General features: G+C 41.0%; 1 protein-coding gene across 1 annotated transcript; it reads left to right on the top strand.

Annotated features, from left to right (window-relative positions):
- Positions 1 to 293: 293 nt before the first annotated feature.
- Positions 294 to 19,735, top strand: LOC110924663. The gene is made up of 3 exons (XM_022168654.2): positions 294 to 653; positions 17,057 to 18,881; positions 19,149 to 19,735. Exons 1-3 carry the CDS (start codon positions 294 to 296, stop codon positions 19,733 to 19,735), a joined length of 2,772 nt encoding a protein of 923 aa, XP_022024346.2.
- Positions 19,736 to 21,704: the final 1,969 nt, after the last annotated feature.

Genomic DNA, 21,704 nt, shown 5'->3' with positions numbered 1-21,704 from the left:
CTTGCTGAGTTAACCGAGTCAACCTGGATCGCTTCTGTCGCGGCCAAATCTGACCGAACCGGACCTGAGAAACTCGTGAGTGACCCGAAGCTTGACCCGACAACTCTGACCGGGGATAAAACCCAAAATAACCCGAACAAAGCTGAAGTCGTCCTCACCATTATCAAGAAACTCGTCGGATATGACTTGGTCCACCGGAAAAATGAACTGACCGGCGGTCCGAGTCTCCGACCGCCGGTTCCTTCTCTGTCGTCTCTCGATCTGCTTGATTTTGACGTCGTACCACCATACCAATGAACCGAGCTAAGTCTGATTCGAAACTGAACCATCACCTGAGCCGGGACTCGTTAGATAAAAGCTTCGACCACCGGTTAAACGAACCGACCGGCGGTCCGAACTGCCGACCGCCGGTTCTTTCTCCTTCTCAGCCCCTCTCTCTTTCTTCTCCGCTGGTCGCCGCCGCACCACCACCGGTTCGTGGTGGTGGTGGTCCGTCTCTGAGTCGAATGGGGGGGGGTACTGCTAGTGTGAGTGAAGAGGTGAGGTGTGTGAGGGTGTCGGAGCACCCGACCGGAAAACTCGCCGGAGCGCTGGAAATCCGGCCGGTGAAGAGTGAACGAGGGAGAGAAGAACTGGGTGTGTGTGTGTGTTCGGTTTGTGTGTGTGTGTGTTGTTACTGAATGTTCTGTTTGTTTGTGTTGAAATAAGGACAAAAAAAAAAAACAAGACCAAGGTCTTATATATAGACAGATTTAGTCTTGTGGGCTTTGGGCTTGGGCCCAAGGCCCACAAGCCCAAACGCGTTTTTACGTGGCCCGTCACTTCCAACGAACCGCTTCCGCACCCAAGCTCCGTAGAATATAATAACGTATATTATTTTTAATTTATTTATTTATTTTATATATATATATATTTTACGATATCACGTAAAATAGTGCCGGTAAATGTCGTTTGCGCGTTCGTTCATCGATTACGGTAAAAACAGTGTAAAACGCGTCGTTGCCGTGTTCATCTGTTTTTCGATCCGGTTTCAACTACGGATGTAAAATTTTAATTACGGAGCTAACATATATCGTAAAAATTTAATATTTGTCGGCATTGTCAGTATTCTGTTCGGTTTCGACCCGTTGTCGCTTATCATTCAGCAGATTCTTCCGTAAACCACCGTTCACGCACTGTAAAGTCGTATAGACGTTTCTAGGCACTCCAAAAGCCTAATTAAGTTAATTTGCGCTGTAAACACTACTTATTATCGCGTTAATCACCTGTTAATTAGGTAATTAAAAGCCGTAAGTCACTGGTTGTCACAAGTGATTCACAGTAGGATCTCCAAAGGTACTACCTTAAATCCTTAATGGGCTTCTACGTCATAGTTAAGACCCTTGGGTTATATAGTACCATTCCATAATTCAAAAGAGACCCCTTGAGTGGCCTAGTCAAAAGATTGATTCAGAATCTGGTTATGAATGACATGTGATGATATAACTGAACAGACTCCTTGGTAGTCTATTTAAAGAGATCATTTATTGATTTAATTAGAAGGACCCTATGGTGGTCTAGTCACAATCATCACAGGTTCGTTCATTGTTTTCTTCCCCTACACATTATAAGATACACTGTGTGGACTGCTAGGAATTATGTAATTATGGATGCATACATAATTATGAAATTCAGTGCACGAAAACCACAGTAAGATTTATCATGTGTAAGAACCTATAGTGGCAAAAATAACGAAATGTAAAAAATGTAATTGAGGTACGGTGGACGCACCAATAACGCTTTATATACTTATATATAAGTGTCCCTCTTACATTGTAAGCATGATGTTATTTAAATTTACTAGAAGTTCAGAACCCTAACCAGTGTTGCTTTATCTTTTCGACTTCATGTTTTAAGCTCTCACAAGTTTCCTCTAAATAAATTTCAGTACGAAATTTCCAGAAGTAGGGGAGACTGTGACACCTGTGCCTCCACGGCCATCAAACAAACACCAAATCAATGAAATATTGTATTTCATACTCGGGATTTGCACATATCAATTCTTGTTCGATTTCGAGCTCTAAATCGCTTTCTGGGAAGTTATATGCAAACTGATGCGTAAACGTAATCAGTTTAACGCGATAAACACTCCGGAATAGTGACATGGGCTTAACATACCTTAAATAACCTTTATATAACTTAGAAATAAGTTTTGGAGGGTTTGGTGTGTCGAAATTAAGTTTTTTCGCTTACAGGGACTCATTTCGACAAACTACGAAAGTATGCTGACATGTACTGTAACGAACATTCCGGAACTTGACCATAAGTTAAACATACCCTAAATATCCTTTATATAGCTTAGAAATAGGCTTTGAGGGGTTCGGTATGCGAAAATAATCTTTTAGATCAAACAGGGACTAAAAGCGTTAAAAAGGGCATAAGTTTGCATTTTCGCGCATATCTTACGTTCTGAATACATCCGAACATCCAAAAATTTATGTAATCATTAAAATATTTTATTTTAGTGATTGGTATGATAAAATTCTATTCGTGGCATAATTTCGATCGTTTTTCACGTCCGTTTGTGTTTCGTCGTAATTAACCGAATATCGTGACCGTACGACCAAACGAACCGACATCCGACATATTTTTGAACATGTCTCATGTCCACTATGCTTAGGCATCATTGTAGGACCTTGAAATTGGCTTAACGGGCCGGGCCTTAAATGAGTCAAAATAGGCCTTTTACAACTGAAGGGACCATTTCTGTAAATTTAAAACCTGTTTGCTGAACTGTGATCGGTCGCGGGCCGCGTAGGCCAGACCTCAATTGTACGCGGGGCGCGACAGCCCCCCCCCCAGATCAGCAAAACAAGCGGATTTCAATCAGCAGCTGGGTTTTTGGGTTTGCACATGGTTTTTAAACAATCTATGGGCTATTTTGGGGCACCCATGGTATTCTAAAACCATGGGCACACTTGTACGGCTCAGATCAAAGCTCGACTTTCGAGGAATGATCTTAACGGTTACCCAAAAACTATAAATACCCCCAAGATTTCAATCCAAGCTCACATTTTGGTCTGATTATTCTCTAAGTTGGAGCTTATACACTCCGTACCTGAGAATTTTAAGATCAAACCCTCATCGCTTGGACCTCTTGTAAGCTTCTTTCGTTCTTTTATGCGTTTTTAAGCATGAAAGTCAAACAGTGTTTGACTTTCTGCTTTGACCAGTCAATGGTCAACATGAAATTCGTTTGAACTTCGTAACGTGAGCGTAATCACGATGGTCATAGTCCTTTGTGACTATACCTACTGATTACCACGTTATTTACGCGTAGTGACGAGTCATGGTTTCGGTCAAAATGCGTATTCTTGCGTATTTTGCAACCAAACTATCCTTGGGTATCAAAACCCTTTGTTTTGACATCAAACTTGTTTTCTAACTTCATTAAACATGTTTTAACATGTTTAACTTGTCACTTTAGGATTAGTGCTTATCTAGGGTCGTAAGATAAGCGGTCTAGACAACCGCTTAAACTTTCGAATCCGACCCGTTTGGTCAATCGTTAGGATCCGACCAAACACATTTTGTGACCATAGTTGTATAGGGAATAACCTTCCGAGGTTATACCTTATGGTCACTTCGTTTAAGTAGTTGTATGATAAGTAATTTATATGACTTAGGAAAATGACCAAAATGCCCTTTTTACACATAAATTCATTTTAAGCATATGTAACCTAAATTTTTACATCTAAACTGATTAGATAATATTATTAGACATGTTAAGGCATATAATACTTGTCATAGGACTAGTTAGGCGGTCCGAACGCGTTTTACGCGAACGACGCGTTAAAGTAGCGTAAGCTACCTAAGCGGGTCGTAATGGGTCGTAAGCACTTAGGTTAGGTTTCGTTTTAGAATGTAGGCTTTGTTAAACCATATTTCATGAGTTTCTATACTCATTTGGTTTACGAAACCTCATTTTATCCGATCCTCCGATTTAGGTCTGTTTATTAACGTAGTTATCTATATTAGGTGCCGTTTGATTCCGTGATCTTTCTTGCTTTGCTTGGTTGTTATCCAAAGACTATTGAGCAATCTCAAGTGAGTATATAGTCCCCTCTTTTACTGTTTTTCAAACATTTTCGGATGAAACACATGTGCCTACTTGTTACTTTCGTGCTTTCCATGTTTTTATATCATACTTGCTATGTTCATTAGTACACGTATAGTACATGATTTTATCCATGTTTTTGCTATGTATGTTCATTTATTGCGTACTTAGTACATCGTTTTACATCACATGCTATGTATGTTCATTTGTTGCATACTTAGTACATTTTTTACATCACATGATATGTATGTTCATTTATTGCATACTTAGTACATTGTTTTACATCACATGCTATGTATGTTCATTTGTTGCATACTTAGTACATTTTTTTACATCACATGCTTACATTTTGGTATGACATTTGGCTTGTTTAAATGGGACAAAATACATTCATTAACATTGATCACGCCGCTTGGTAGAAAGTAATGGTACCTTAGGAATTGACAACTCCCATTCCTGAAATCCTAGGTTTGTTTGGGTGGAAGGAATGATTGAATCCAATATACATAATTCAGATAAACCTTTAACTTCGTTTAGGGGTTTGTCGCCATAGTTAGACTTGGATGTATTCATTTAACATTACCGCATAGATGTTTGTATCAGTAAGGCATGCATGGATTTTACAAAACATAACTTTTGATTTATTCAAAAACCTTGTTTTGTGCATTTTTACATATGGTTTATGTAGTCACTTCTTTTACTTACCATACATGACATTTATTTACACATCACGTGATTTACATTTGACAATAGACATGGTTTACACATGAACATTTGACAATTGGTTTAAACATGACATTTTTGGTGGTTTTGTTTGGGTAAGTGATTTAAGTAACGAGGCGTGTATAATATGATAAAAGCATGGTGGATACGCTGCTGGTACTTCCTATATATAAGTGCTTTTATGGTATTACCTATCGTAGCATTATTTAAACCAATTCAAGTTAGACATAATACATTTTACACTTATATCATATCTTCATGAAACATTGTTTTACAATCAACATATTTTATTCAAATTCATTTTACTTGGTCATTTATTTATCTGTGCATCTTTCATTTATATCATCTGATTTCTTATCACTGTTTATATGATTTATAAAAGAAAACATTTTACAAGGTTCATGACTAACTTTTGTTAAACATTTTATTAAACTTACAAGTCATGAATCCATTTTAATAAAACATATGTATCTCACAGGCATTTTTATGCTGACGTACCTATTTTCACCTGTGTTTTCAGGAGATGATGCATAGTATTGATCAAGATATACTTAGGCGGACTTGGGTCTTAGTGACAATAAAAGATGCAAGACTAGTTAATTATATTATGTTTCTTTGTTTTTAAGACATTGTAACCTCTTTCAATACAATAAAACAAAACTTCAATTTCCATGTGTTATGAAACAATGATTCTGTTACAACACTCCCCGATGATTCCGCCGCGATTTATTGTTTTACACGGTCGGGGTGTGACATATGTACTCACTTGAGGATGCTTAGAAGTCTTGAATAAAAACCAAGCAAAGCTAGAGGGATCACAGAATCAAACGGCACCTAATATAGGTAACTATGTTAATAAACCGGACCTAAATCGGAAGATCGGATAGAATGAGGTTTCGTAAACCAAATGAGTATAGGAACTTATGTAATATGGCTTAACAAAGCCTACATTCTAAATCGAAACCTAACCTAAGTGCTTACGACCCATTTAGGTAGCTTACGCTACTTTAACGCGTGGTTCGCGTAAAACGCGTTCGGACCGCCTAACTAGTCCTATGATAAGTAATATATGCCTTAACATGTCTAATAATATTGCCTAATCAGTTTAAATGTCAAAATTTAGGTTACATATGCTTAAAACGAATTTATGCGTAAAAAGGGCATTTTGGTCATTTTCCTAAGGCAAATAAATTACCTATCATACAACTAACTAAACGAAGTGACCATAAGGTATAACATCGGAAGGTTATTCCCTATACAACTATGGTCACAAAATATGTTTGGTCGGATCCTAATGATCGACCAAGCGGGTCAGGTTCGTGTTAGGATCTGAGTTTGCATTGATTGTGTTTTACGTTTGAATTTAGATGAAAGATGAATGAGAAATGCATCGGAATATAAATGATAACAAACTTTGCACACAATCAAACAGGAGAATTGCTTTCAACACACATGTTTAACATTGAACCGAATGATTGAATTTATTACAAGATTCAATTACAATTGCAAGTGTATAACAAACTCCCCCTCAGCCTGAGCTCACAGTGATTTGTTCGTGCAGGAGAAAGATGGTGAAGAGCTAATAGAACAGTACAGAGCACTGTTCTATTTATAGGAACGAGCAAACCACTGAAGCATCTAGGATGACGTCACCATGAAAGTGACATCTAACCTCCTAACAAACTCTAACATCTGACCTCTACAAACTTTGCTATGCTAACTACTGTCATACATTACATTTCATAAAATAAAATAAACTAAACTACTGCTGCATCCTTCCACTGATGTAAACCCAGCAGTACTTGATATATCCAGCAGAGCTTGACTCATAGCAGTAGATTGAACAACAGAGCTTTAGTCCTCTATCAGTCTTTGACTTGGGCAGCAGTTGTAGATCAGCAGTTTGTAATGATCAGAGGATTGGAGGTCAGCAAATGTTGAAATCACTTTCAAGGGGAGAGACTTGATTACATAACTTTTGCTTATTCTGGATCCACTGCTCTGATCCAGTTTTGGCTTTAATTATCTGTTCCTCTGATAGGGTTCAATCCCAACAGTTCGAAAGTCTAAGCGGTTGTTTAGACCGCTTATCTTACGACTCTATATAAGCACTAAACTAAAAGTGACGAGCTAAACATGTTAAAACATGTTTAACGAAGTTAGAAAACAAGTTTGATATCAAAACAAAGGGTTTTGATATCCAAGAATAGTTTGGTTGCAAAATACGCATAAGCGCGTATTTTGACCGAAACTATGACTCGTCACTATGTCTAATCAACGTGGTAATCAGTAGGTATAGTCACAAGGGCCTATAACCATCGTGATTACGCTCACGTTGCGAAGTTCAAACGAACTTCGTGTTGACCCAAGACTGGTCAAAGCAAAAAGTCAAACATTGTTTGACTTTCACGCTTAAAAACGCATAAAAGCATGAAAGAAACTTACAAAAGGTCCAAGCTAGGAAGAAATTGATCTAGAATACTCAGGTATGAAGCATACAGCTTCAACTTAGAGTATAATTCAGATCAAGTGTGGGGAAAGCAAGTGAAACATGGTGGGTATTTATAGAGTTTGGACCACCGTAAGGATTGTTCCTCGATTTACGAGCTTCAATCTTGGCCCTCCATGTGTGCCCACTGAATTATAATACTATGGGTGCCTAAAACCAGCTCAAAGATTGAAGGAAACCATGTCCAAAACCAGAAACAAGCTGTTGAATGCAGAAAACAGATTTTGCTGATCTGGGCAACTCTCATGCCCCGCATAAGAGAGGGTCTCCTCTTACGCGCCCCGCCTAGACTGACTTTCAGAAAATGTCAGTTTTGGTCCCTGAATATGAAAAACTTTCTTTTCGATGCATTTTTGACACGTTTAAGCCCCGTTAACCTCATTTCAAGGCTCTATAATGAAGTTAAAGTATAAGGAACATGAAACATGCTCAGAAATATCTCGGATGTTGGTTCGTTTGGTCGTACGGTTGCGTTGTTCGGTTAATTACGACGAAACACGAACGGATGCGAAAACCGATCCAAATCGCGCGACGAATGGAATTTTATCATGCCAATCACTAAAATAAAATATTTTAATGATTACAAAAATTTTTGGATGTCCGGATATATTCAGAACATAAGATATGCGCAAAAATGCTAACTTATGCACTTTTTGACGCTTTTAGTCCCTGTTTGACCAAAAAGTTTATTTTTGCACACCGAACCCCTCAAAGCCTATTTCTAAGCTATGTAAAGGATATTTATGGTATGTTTAACTTATGGTCAATTTCCGGAATGTTCGATACCATACGAATCAGCAAACTTTTGCAGTTTGACGCAAATAGTCCCTGCGATCGAATAAACTTGATTTCGACACACCAAACACTCCAAAACTTATTTCTAAGTTATGTAAAGGTTATTTAAGGTATGTTAAGCCCATATCACTATTCGGGGGTGTTTTTCGCATTAAACTGATTACGTTTACGTATCAGTTCACGTATAACTTTCCAGAAAGCGATTTAGAGCTCGAAATCGAACAAGAATAGATATGTGCAAATGATACACATATTTATACAAATCTCAAGTATGAAACACAGTATTTCATTGATTTGTTATTTGTTTGCTGGTCGTAGAGACACAGATGTCACAGGTAACAAATCTCACAGTCGTAATCGTTGAGAAGTTCTACCCATCGGCGTTGACGCATATTCAGTTCTTTTTGGCTGAAGATATGTTGTAGGCTCCTATGGTCGGTGAAGACCGTACACTTGGTACCATAAAGGTAGTGTCGCCAAATCTTCAACGCAAAAACAACTGCGCCTAGCTCGAGGTCGTGGGTTGTATAGTTCTTCTCGTGGATCTTGAGCTGACGAGACGCGTAAGCGATAACCTTGTCCCGTTGCATGAGAACACAACCAAGACCAAGGTTTGAGGCATCACAATAGACTACAAAGTCATCGTTTCCGTCAGGTAAAGCAAGGATGGGAGCATTGCAGAGCATGTGTTTGTGGGTTTGAAAGGCAGACTCTTGTTCAGTTCCCCAAACAAAAGACTTGTCTTTATGCGTGAGAGAAGTAAGCGGCAAGATGATTTTAGAGAATCCTTAAATAAATTGGCGATAATAGCCAGCTAGTCCGAGAAAATAACGAACTTCAGATGGGTTCTTAGGTGTAACCCAACTCTTAACAGCTTCGATCTTTACAGGGTCAACGTGAATACCTTGACTATTGACAATATGACCAAGGAATTGAACCTCCTCTAGCCAAAATTCGCACTTGGAGAACTTGGCATAGAGTCGATTCCCCTGGAGTAGCTCGAGAACAAATGTAGATGCTGCGTGTGTTCGGTTTTCGACTTGGAATAGATCAGGATATCATCAATGAACACGATGACGAAGCGGTCAAGAAATGGTTTACACACGCGATTAATCAGATCCATGAAAACCGCGGGTGCGTTGGTTAAACCAAAAGGCATAATAATGAACTCTTAGTGGTTGTATCGGGTGCGAAAAGCGGTTTTGGGTATATCCTCCTCTTGAATGCATAATCGGTGATAGCCTGAGCGTACATCGATCTTCGAGAAACACGTAGCACCTTGTAAATGATCAAACAAATCATCGATTCGAGGCAGGGGATAACGATTCTTGATGATTAGCTTATTCAATTCCCTGTAGTCAATCCACATCCGGAACGACCCAACCTTCTTTTTGACGAAAAGAACTGGTGCGCCCCAAGGAGAGGTGCTAGGGCGAATAAAGCCTTTATCAAGCAATTCCTGGAGCTGACTCGAGAGTTCGCACATTTCGGACGGACCAAGTCGATAAGGAGCTCTAGCAACAGGATTTGCTCCAGGAATGAGGTCGATACGAAAGTCGATATCACGACTCGGAGGTAATCCTGGAAGATCGTCAGGAAAAACGTTAGGAAATTCACAAACAACGGGCACCTGGTTTACCTCCTTAACTTCCTTTTTCTCCGCTACTACAATGTGTGCCTAGAAAGCTTGGTATTCCTTGCGGAGATACTTGCTAGCCTGGACATACGACATGAGTAGGAGTTTCTTCGAGGGAGTTTCGCCATACACACAGAGTTGATCACTATTAGCGAGCGAGAAGCGGATCATCTTATCAAAACAAACAACTTCAGCATGGTTTTCGCGAAGAAAGTCCATGCCTACTATGACGCCAAAATTACCGAGCTGCGTCGGAATAAGGTCGATAGGAAAGATGTGATTGTTGAATTCGAGAGTACAATCACGAAGAATAGAATTGACAGCGATGGTTCTCCTGGTGGAAACTTCAACATCGAACGTCGAGGGGAGATGGGCGCGCTTACGATTAAGGAGCTTTTCGAATTCAAACGATACAAAACAGTTATCGGCTCCAGTATCAAACAAACACGAAGCATAAATACCATTCACAAGAAACGTACCATTAACCACATTGTTATCGGCTTGGGCTTGGCGGACATTGATGTTGAAAGTGCTTCAGTGGGCTGCTGGCTGTTGTTGCTGCTGCTATTGCTATTGCTGGGGCTGCTGCTGTTGTGGCTCTTGCTTCACCACTCGATTCGGGCACATGTTTGCAAAGTGGTTGGGATCACCACACGCAAAGCAAGCTCTAGCATGGATCACGGGTGCAGGAGCCGCTTGCTGGCCTTGAGGAGCAGGAAGTAGAGCTTGTTGAACAGGAGCTGGAGTTGGAGCTTGACGTGGACCAGTACGGCAGTTGGCAGTGAAGTGGCCATACATGTTGCAGTACACACAGTATCTGCAGGCAATTCCCACTGGATGGTGATAGGTACAAGTAGGGCAAGTCGGGTGAGGACCAGTGTACGCACGCTTAGCTGGCGGTGCGTTGGTGATCGGTGCCGCTACTTGGCGGTGTTGAGGCTGTTGTTGAGCTGGTACAGCTTGAAGCGGGGCAGCAGTGGCGACAGTGCAATTTTTGATACTGTTGTTGTTGTTCTTCCTCTTGCGACGAGAGGACTTTGAAGACTGCGGAGCGGCGGCGGTTTCAGCGGTTGCAGCAGTGGTAGCTTGATGCAGGTCCTTGGAGGCTTTATCCTAGTAACTAGACTTGACTCGCTTGTCGTTGATCTCAGCGGCGAGCAGATAAGTTTCCTCAATCGTTGTCGTCTTTACAGCTTGAACGAAATCAGCCATGCAATCCGGAAGAGCAAGGATATACTTCTTGATGGTGATTTCGGGCGTCTTAACTTGGTCCGGACAGATTATGCTTAGCTGCTTGAAGCGAGCAGTTAAAGCAGCATTGTCACCATCCTTCTGCTTGATATGCCAGAACTCGTCCTCCAACTTTTGGCGTTCGTGGGGAGGGCAGAACTCTTGCATCATAACATCCTTCAACTCATCCCACGTCAACCCGTAAGTTGCGTCATTTCCGCGTTTGTTTCCCTCGGCCGTCAACCAATCAAGAGCTCGGGATTGGAAGATGCCGGTTACGTTCAGAGTACGGATATTATCAGGACATCCACTCTGGCACAGGGTGACCTCGATCGAATTAAACCATTGAAACATGGCCGTAGGCCCATCTTCGCCGGTAAACTCTTTCGGGCCGCAGGCTTTGAACTGTTTGAAGCTAAAAGCAGCTTTTAGCAAATCAGTCCGAGACTCTTCAGAAGATTTGCTAGCGTTCTCATTCAGCTTACTAACAATTTGGGGAATGACTTTCGCTATCTGTTTAGCGACCAGAGAGGAGATGCGTTTGTCATCGTGCGAGCAGATCGAGAATGAAATGATCCAAATGACGACATTCTCTGCAACAGACAGCGCCATAGGATTCAAAACGCTATAAAATCGAATCTCACCTCACACGTACTACTACCAAAGCTCAGGAACACGATCAACGTAACACTTAGACATATAATCACAAAAGCATATAAGCACGTAAGAGCACGTAAGCACAGAAACACATGAGGCAGTCAGAATACAGAAACCTATCATTCAAAGTCCGCGTGCATTTGAGAATAGCGATTGCGATTAGCGAGTACACAGCGAGCAGTATAGCGTAAGCAAGTAACATAGCATGCGATTATCCACCAGTAGTAGCAATTTGTTAGCGATTTGAGGTAGATATGCAGTGCGAATCGTGTGTGTCGATCAAAGCGAAAAGCATATAAATCACCAAAAATCGAACACACAAACAGGTTAAATCACATAAAACACCTAAAATCCACATAAAAGTGATGAATATCAGAGTCAGCGGCGGCGAAATCCAGAATCGAAAACACATAAAATCGAGTATAGATTGTCTGGGTGCGAGACATTGACTACCCAAAGTGGTTCAACTATTCACAAGGACCTTTGGTACACACCTTGACTTTCGAGGCTGTGCTCTCGCCTCGATTTTGGGCGATCGGCACGCATCCTTCCAGTTACAGTGTGACTTCCAGTCATTGGAGTCCGTCGAGACTTTGGTGAGAGTGTTGTAAAACCAAAATAGAGATCGGAACAAGTCATCAAGGTTCGGGTTTCACCCCTGACTTAACAACTTCGTTCTTGTTTTGATAAAAATAGAGAGGAAATCTGTGTTAAAGTACGGATTTCACTCCTGATTCAACGCAAATTCTCCTGTTTGTAAATAAAAATGCGGGTCGAACAAGCGATTTAGTCGATAGTTTGCGGTTTTCACACCTAATCTCGACCTAATCACTCATTCCTTTCCGAAAATTAGAGTGCAGTGATAGTGTAGTGTTCAGCGAGTGAGAGCGAGAATAGCAAGTAAGCTCGTACAAAACCCTGACAGGGCATGCACAAGTCGGTCTGTTGGTACTTGGACTATAGACTAGGTCGTTTCCTAGACATCGACCCGGACTAGGTTGAGTCTTGCCTAATTCCCTATAGTTATGGCTCTGATACCAATCTGTCACACCCCAACCGATGGCGGAAACATCGGGGCATGGCACTGAGCGAAACAGATTGTCAAGAGAAATTCCATAACGACTAAATTACCAAATAGTTAATATTAATTCCCATACCATAACCCATTAAGTAATCTAATTATTACAGACATAGATATTCTCAAAACAAAACATGTTCCGATAACTCAGATTCAAATAAATAAATTGTCTTTGTTTCTAGACTCCATCCTACTTGATTCCACAAAAGCAGATAAAGCACAGCATCCTAAACACATGTCACATACGTTAAAATAGAGGTCAATACACATAGTGTAAAGGTGAGCATACAAGTTTAATATAGTATAATAGAGTTCGAAACAGTTTACGCATAACCAGCATGTAACATGTACTAAGTGAAGGCACGTAGGTTATCAACAGAGAAATATGTATAGACGTGACTGCGAGTTGTAGAATGCGCAACACATATCCCCACCGGGACACGTGAAGTAAAGCCTTTAACAACCCTTGTCCATAACAGGTGCTAAGTCCAAACTATAGTACTATCGTTGCTAAGGTGTCAGGCAACAATCACTGTGTTAACATAACATACAAGCATTCATCGAATAACACGTAGCATGCAATAACGGTTAGCGTATAAAGAGTGTTTGCGTTGTGTGTTTGATGTGATTTGAATATAGGTAAGGTATGTTGATGTGTGTAAAATGCAACATATAAATTACATCAATTAAGGCCTAAAACTAACCCTTTTTAAGTACTAATGTTGGAAAAAGAGTGTTTTTGTCTTCCTTTTGTATTTTCAGGATAAAATGAGATCAAATTCGCAAAAGAAGCAAAAAGACAGCTAATTCTAACATAAATACAAGAAAAGGAACAAAAGTGGATTGGCCGACCCCTCAACGGCATCCTCCCAAGCAGAAAAGAGAAGTCAGAAGACTGAACATGCCCCGTGCTCAGCCAGCACGGGGCCGTGCCCAAGAAGCAGCAGAAAAGACAAACCTATAGAAGCTTCTATTGCCCACCACGAGGCCGTGTCCAGTGAGCACGGGGGCGTGGCGAAAGTACAGCAGGCGCATTAATTGTAATTGCGAATTACAATTAATGAAGAGAGAGAGTGTCAGACGGGCACGGGGGCGTGTCCAGCGGACACGGGGCCGTGCCCAGCCTTCTGTTCAGCCTATAAATAGGAGTGCTTGGTTTCATTTCAACTCATCCCTTGGCACACCACCTCTCTCACACTTCATCCACCACCCACCACCATCACAACACCATCATCCACCACCATCATCCATTGTCCATCATAGAGTGTGTGAGTCGTCTCGGGATCCAAGATTGATCGTAAGAGTTCTTGACAATCAAGGCCATGTTTTCCTAAGTCTCTTACATCACTTGGTGAAGACAAGTGTTTAGTATAATACTTTTTATTTTTAATCTTTTGCACTTTTTATTTGGTTTTGTATTAATGACTTTAATAACTAGTTGCTTATGTTGAAGGTGATCTTTCCTTATCGTTTGTCCGTGGTGTCTTGGCATTATTTTACTGTCTATATAAAATAAAAGATTTTCACCATTCATATCTCCATGGTCTATATGGAGGTATGTTGGCTACCTGGTCGGGGGTTAAGGGAATGGTTTGGTAAGGGTCTTGCCCTTGTTCAGCGTTTAGAGGTCCTGCAAGGGACCTGGGTCAAATTTAGTAGGATCTCCTTCAATGCCCGTAGGTATTGGATGGCGGGGATCCAAACTCTTTGACCCCCTCATAAGTTAACTACTATTAATACTATAACTCGGCTATTTAGGACTGTATCCCTACTGACTCAGACTACTTAGCCGAGGGTAACGTCACCGCCAAAAGCGGGGCCTACCACGATTTGCATTAATAACTTAATTCATTATCTTCCAATAATCCAACCCTTTAGGATTGTATCCTTGCTGACTCAAACTACTGGGTTGAGGGTAGCGTCACCTTCAAAAGAGGGGCCTACAACAATAATGTAACACCCCAAATTTATTTTAACGTAAGAATAGGTAAAATCATGAAAGTGCTTGAATTAAACATTAAACAAGATTAAAGGGGGGCAATATGAAAAATTTATCACTTAATAGGGTTTAATTATGTTTTAACTAAAGTTAAAACATTCTGTACGTGGGGGGATCGATCAAAGGCAGGGGAAAAACAAGGGTTACCTTGTTCTTGCAAGAATTCACCAATTAACAAGGAGAAATCAAGGTTTAATTGCTGCATGTGCTAAAACTTCAAACATCTAAGTATATCTAGTAAAGTGGTAAGCTGAATTTTTGATTTTGGTGATGTTTATAATTAGGGTTTCGACCCAATCATGGAATTGTGATATGATTTGTGTTGTTTAGATGTTAAGGATACTCCCTAGAGTAGAAATCATGCTTGATTTTAGTTAATTGAAAGAAAGCCTCTAAAAACCCACTTGTGAAATTATGATTATGAATATGGGAATTATAGGAATGATGAACAAATGTAATTTTACATGTAAATCAGCTTGTAGTACCCAAGGGCTAATTAAATTGATGTAGATAAAAGAGATTGTAAAAGATAGATTGAGTAATGATGATGTATAGGATGGAATAGCAAGTTATGCTTTAAATGTTGTACACTATGCTTTATTAAGGTAACGCCTACTAGGTGCTCGATGAAATGCTTGAATGAGTAGTTATGTGTAAATTGGAAAAATGATGGAATGAAGTTTGGGTACTAAATGAATGATCGATCATGTTGTTTTAGGTGTAAAGGAAGAAGGCTCGAACTCTAAGAAGCCGGAAGGTTCACAAGACCGAGGTATGATCCGTTCATACGAAAGTTTACTTTTTATTTATTTGTTAGTAATTATATTGAACGACCCTTGTTATGAGAATTATCCTATGATATGGTTAATTGCAATGTTAGTAAAAGAATGGTAGATCCCTTGCGGATCCGTTTATGCTAAAGAAGGATTATGCTAAGTTATGCAAACCGACCGGTCCTTACGACTAGGTCGAGTGAGGATATGAGACCATCCGTCTGGAACGGGTGGTCATGTAAGCAAAATCGTATGCAAGAAGGTTCAATCCGTTATACGGATAGAATAAGAGATTTTAAGTGGAAAGCAAATAACCCGATATTATTGGGTCGAATGCGAAATGCTTAAATCTCATTATGAGATTGTATGCCATACCCACTAAATGGGTAATCGAATGCGTGTAAGAAATGGACGTATATAGATGATTGTAATTACCATGTTGGCATTGTGGACTAAATAAGTGCCTTTACTAACTTTTTAAAGTTTGATGTTTAATGTAGGTAAATCCTCGACTTAGGCGATTGGACGACCTGGAACGTGCACACATGGTTTACGCCCGCTTCTCGCTTCCGTTGTTAAGCCCTTTTTGGAATGGTTTAAGTCTTGGTCTTATGTATTTAAGTCTAGTTAGTATGTTGTCATCTTTGTCGTAGGGTAAAATTTGGTAGATGGAAATCATGTCGTGACCAATGTGGATTTGTTTGTTTGTTTTGGGTTTTTGTCAAAGATGTTTAATGTTTAAGTTTGGTTTGTAAAACAGGTGGTTAATGATGTCAAACGAATAGGTCATGTCGAAATTTTCAAAAATATTTTCCTACTTATTTGTACGTATTTAATAGTAGGATTGGGGCGTAACAAGTTGGTATCAGAGCCTAGGTTTGAGGGATTCGAGCTGGAGTAATAGCGCTTGAACTCAAACCAATGGCTCTCGCGAAGGTGTGCTCGTTCCAAGATCGCCAACGAGGTAATAATTTAATTTCACGATGGATACTAGTATATGTAATGAGTTTGAGATATAAAATTGAGTTAAGGATGTGAAATAAGTAGTATGGGTAGCAAAACAATGAATTCCAGGTACTATATGGCTGGAAAACGAACTCGAGAAAGAATTAAAACGTTAAAAACGAAGCTGCAGCGATTAAGCAAACGGCTGGCCGTCGCCGACGGCCAGACACCCGTCGCCGACGGGGTACCCCCATCCGACGCCCTAACACCCTGCCGACGGGTGAACATGTCCGACGCTCGTTTTAAGAGCCCGTCGCCGACGGGCATGCTAGCCGTCGCCGACGGCTTACACAATGCCGACTTGCTGATTCTTCTGTTCCTCACGTTATGTGTTGCTGGGCTATCCAAAGACCCCTTTTATGACAAAACCGAATTCATATAAGGCTTAACAGGAGTATGTAATCACAAATGGTGATTTCAACAAGAACGATTTCGTAAGAATGTAAAGTGATAAACCGAATTGTATGAGATGAGCTAAGTAAATGCTGATTAATGAACAATGATATATACCGAAAGTTTGTGATTTGTATTAATCAAAAATATGCTATTGTATAGATGGCTGATGCAAGCAACGTTAATGATAATGACGATGTGGCTAGACAAGAAGCGTTCGAGAACAAAGTTACGGAAGTAGCGGAAGGGGTTATGCAAGCCAATCTTCCACGGTTGGCTCAAGAGGTAGAAAGCCGAGTTCTGGGGGTTGTGGATGCTATGATGACCAGTAAGATCGAGGAATTGAAAGAACTAATTGAGGGGTCTAGAAGTAAAGGCAAGGAACGACGATGCACGTATAAAGACTTTATGGCGTGCAATCCGGCAACGTATGATGGTAAAATTGATCCGATCGCATGCCAAAGATGTATTTCAAACATGGAGGCAGTGTTTATACGAAGCCGGTGTGATAGAGAAGATCAAGTGATGTTTGCTACGGGTCAACTCACCCTCCAGGCAAAAGACTGGTGGGATGCGCATAGCAAGGAAATAGGCGAAGAAAGACTCCAAACGATGACCTGGCAAGAGTTTAAGGATCCCTTTATGAAATATCACTGCCCTCAGTCAGCCATTGATAAGATTCAAGAGGATTTCTTACGCCTCCGACAGAAGAACGAGACGATAAATGAGATATCAAACACCTTCTTGGATAAGATGAAGTTTTGTGGAGAGTTTGTGCAAACTGAAAGGATGAAGATTAACTGCTTTTATGGCGTATTAAAGGCAGAATTTAGGGAGTTCATCACTCCCTCGAAGTGTGAGACTCTTGATGAGCTCATCAATCTAGCGCGGGATAGAGAAATCGAGATCAAGAGGCAAGAAGAGCGTGGAGAAAAGAGACCCAATGAAAAAGGTGGAAATTCGACCCCTACCAAAAAGGGGAAGTATCAAGAGCAAGGAAGAAAGGATAAGTCTAAGAGTGGTATCACGCCGTGCAAGACTTGTGGAAAACTTCATACGGGGGAATGTTTGTTAGGCAAGAAAGGGTGTTACAAATGCGGTAAGGAAGGACACTCATCTTATCAATGTCCGAGTAGCCCAAAAACTTGTTTCAACTGTTTCGAAAAGGGGCACATCAAATCTGAGTGCCCGAAACTCCAGCAAGAGTCGAAGAAGGAAGATAAGAAACAAGAAGGTTCTAGGGCCAAGGGTAGAATGTATCAAATTACATCCGAAGAAGCCAAGTCTCTCCCGAATGTGATTTCAGGTATCTTTTTACTAAACTCCATACCGGTTTATGTTCTATTTGATACTGGAGCTACTATGTCATTTATTTCGAATGAAATCATACAACATCCGTCCTTTAAGATCGAACGAATGCCAATGCCTTTAGAAGTAGAAATAGCCGATAGCAAGATGTATATGTTACATGAGGTTTGTAGAAATTGTAAATTCACTATAGAAGATGAAGAATTTGACATCGACCCGATACCCATGGTTTTGGGGGAATTTAAAATGATCGTGGGGATGGATTGGTTGGCGCGACACCATGTGGAGATTAACTGTGAAACTAAAGTGATGGTTATTCAAGCTCCAAGTGGAAAACAATTAAGTATTCAAGGAGAGAGAAACGTGGAAACCAAGTTGTGTACCTTGGTCCAAGCTTATAAATACGTACTTAACGGGAGTAGAGCATACTTAGCTTATGTAGGAGATGCCCGACAAACCCTCCCGAAGCTTGAAGACGTTGAGGTCGTGAACGAATTTCCGGATATATTTCCGGAAGAACTGCCGGGACTTCCTCCCGAAAGGGAGATAGAGTTTCGCATCGAATTAAATCCGGGTGCGAAGCCTGTTGCGAAGGCTCCCTATAGACTTGCCCCCACCGAGATGCGGGAATTAATGACACAGTTGCAAGATCTTCTAGATAAGGGTTTCATACGCCCGAGTGTGTCGCCTTGGGGAGCACCCGTCCTTTTTGTTAAAAAGAAAGACGGGTCGATGCGCATGTGCATCGACTATAGAGAATTAAACAAACTGACCATAAAGAACCGCTACCCTTTACCTAGAATTGACGACCTTTTTGATCAATTACAAGGGGCGAGCTGGTTCTCCAAGATAGACCTGCGTTCGGGGTACCATCAAGTTAGAGTACGGGAAGAGGATATACCAAAGACTGCATTTAGAACCCATTATGGGCACTATGAATTTCTAGTCATGTCGTTTGGGTTGACGAACGCGCCGGCTGCATTTATGGATCTTATGAACCGGGTGTGCCGACCCATGTTAGACAAATCAGTAATAGTATTCATAGATGATATCTTAGTTTATTCGCGAAGCAAAGCTGAGCACGCAAGGCACTCGCGAGAAGTACTCGAAACTCTCCGCAAGGAGAAACTTTACGCAAAATTTTCAAAATGCGCCTTCTGGCTCAGGGAGGTGCAGTTTCTAGGCCACGTGATCAATGCGGAAGGTGTTTTAGTGGATCCATCAAAGATTGATGCTGTAATGAAATGGGTTTCCCCGAAAAGTCCGACTGAGATAAGGAGTTTCCTAGGCCTCGCGGGATACTATAGGCGGTTCATACAGGATTTCTCGAAGATAGCTCTACCTCTAACCAGACTGACGAGAAAGGAAGAAAAGTTTGTGTGGGGTAAGGAACAGGAAGAGGCTTTTCGTATATTGAAGGAGAAATTGTCGAGCCCTCCGGTCCTGACGTTACCAGATGGAACTGAGGATTTGGTTGTTTATTCAGATGCTTCCCATCAGGGGTTAGGTTGTGTTTTGATGCAAAGGGGATAGGTTATTGCTTATGCGTCGCGGCAACTAAAGCCTCACGAGGTGAACTACCCAACACACGATCTGGAATTGGCAGCAGTAGTGTTCGCCTTAAAGATTTGGAGACACTACCTATACGGTGCGAAATGTACGATTTACTCGGATCATAAGAGCCTCAAGTATTTCTTTGAACAGAAAGATCTGAATATGAGGCAACGAAGATGGCTAGAACTTATCAAAGATTATGATTGTGATATCCTCTATCACCCGGGGAAAGCAAATGTGGTAGCCGATGCGTTAAGCCGAAAAGAGTATCCGTCTCCTCTCCGTGTAAAGTCCATGAAGATGGTAGTTACGCCACGATTACTTGAAACGATACGGGAATCTCAAAGAAAGTCTCTTGGAGCAGAAGATTTAAGGAAAGAAAGATTGAAAGGCGTTATTGATAAATTAGAAGAAAATTCGACCGGACTCAAGACGCGATTCGGCCGAATTTGGATACCCCGATTTTGTGAAGTCAAAGCCGCACTACTCGATGAAGCACATAAGTCACGATATTCGGTCCACCCTGGGGCTACAAAGATGTATCGAGATTTAAAAACCAACTATTGGTGGCCGGGCATGAAACGCGATATCGTCAAGTATGTCGCAAAATGCTTAACGTGTTCTCAAGTGAAGGCAGAACACCAAAAGCCTTACGGAGAATCACAACCATTGGGGATACCGTTGTGGAAATGGGAAGAACTAACGATGGATTTAGTAACCAAGCTTCCAAGAACGAAAAAGGGGTATGATACAATATGGGTAATCGTAGATCGACTTACGAAAAGCGCCCACTTTCTACCCATTAAAGAAGCTTATTCTTCCGAGAAAATGGCGGAAATCTACATGAACGAGGTCGTGTCTCGACACGGGGTGCCTGTGTCAATCATCTCGGATCGTGATACTAGATTTACCTCTCGCTACTGGCAAAGATTTCACGAAAGCGTGGGAACGAGATTGCACATAAGTACCGCCTACCACCCTCAAACTGACGGCCAGTCAGAAAGAACCATTCAAACACTTATTGATATGTTGAGGGCGTGTGCCTTAGATTTTGGGGGAAATTGGGATGACCATTTACCACTAGTGGAATTTTCTTATAATAATAGTTACCACAGTGGCATTCAAATGGCACCGTACGAATTACTATATGGGAGGAAGTGTAGAACTCCCGTATGTTGGGGTGAAGTGGGGCAAAGGGAGCTCGCGCCAATTGAGTTAATAGCAATGACAAATGAAAAGATTGAATTAATTAGGGCTCGTTTGAAAGCTGCCCAGGATCGACAAAAAGCTTATGGAGATAAGAGAAAGCGTCCTATTGAATTTCAAGTTGGAGATTTCGTTCTGTTGAAGGTGTCGCCATGGAAAGGCAAAATCCGTTTTCGAAAACGGGGTAAATTAGGTCCTCGGTATATTGGGCCATTTAAAATCTTGGCTCGTGTTGGAAGGGTCGCTTATCGATTAGAATTACCGCCTACCCTAGACGGAATTCACAATACCTTCCACGTGTCGCAACTGAGAAAATGTCTTGCGGATGAAACCGCGTTAGTACCTCTCGATGGCATTGAGTTGGACGAGGGGTTGAATTATGTCGAAAGACCAATAGCTATTAAAGATGTCAAGGTAAAGAAGCTCCGCAACAAGGCGGTCCGACAAGTGTTGGTACAATGGCAACACCGAAAGGGTTCGGAACTTACATGGGAATCAGAAGATGAAATGCGACAATACTACCCTTTTCTCTTTGGTATGTCAACATTTAAATTGTTATGTACTCAGGTTTCGGGGACGAAACCTCTTTTAAGGAGGGTAGAGTTGTAACACCCCAAATTTATTTTAACGTAAGAATAGGTAAAATCATGAAAGTGCTTGAATTAAACATTAAACAAGATTAAAGGGGGGCAATATGAAAAATTTATCACTTAATAGGGTTTAATTATGTTTTAACTAAAGT

This window comes from Helianthus annuus, chromosome 17 (assembly GCF_002127325.2).
Source record: "Helianthus annuus cultivar XRQ/B chromosome 17, HanXRQr2.0-SUNRISE, whole genome shotgun sequence".
NCBI lineage: Eukaryota > Viridiplantae > Streptophyta > Magnoliopsida > Asterales > Asteraceae > Helianthus > Helianthus annuus.
The sequence above is the reverse complement of the archived record's forward strand: the minus strand, read 5'-3'. Positions and strand labels throughout refer to the sequence as shown.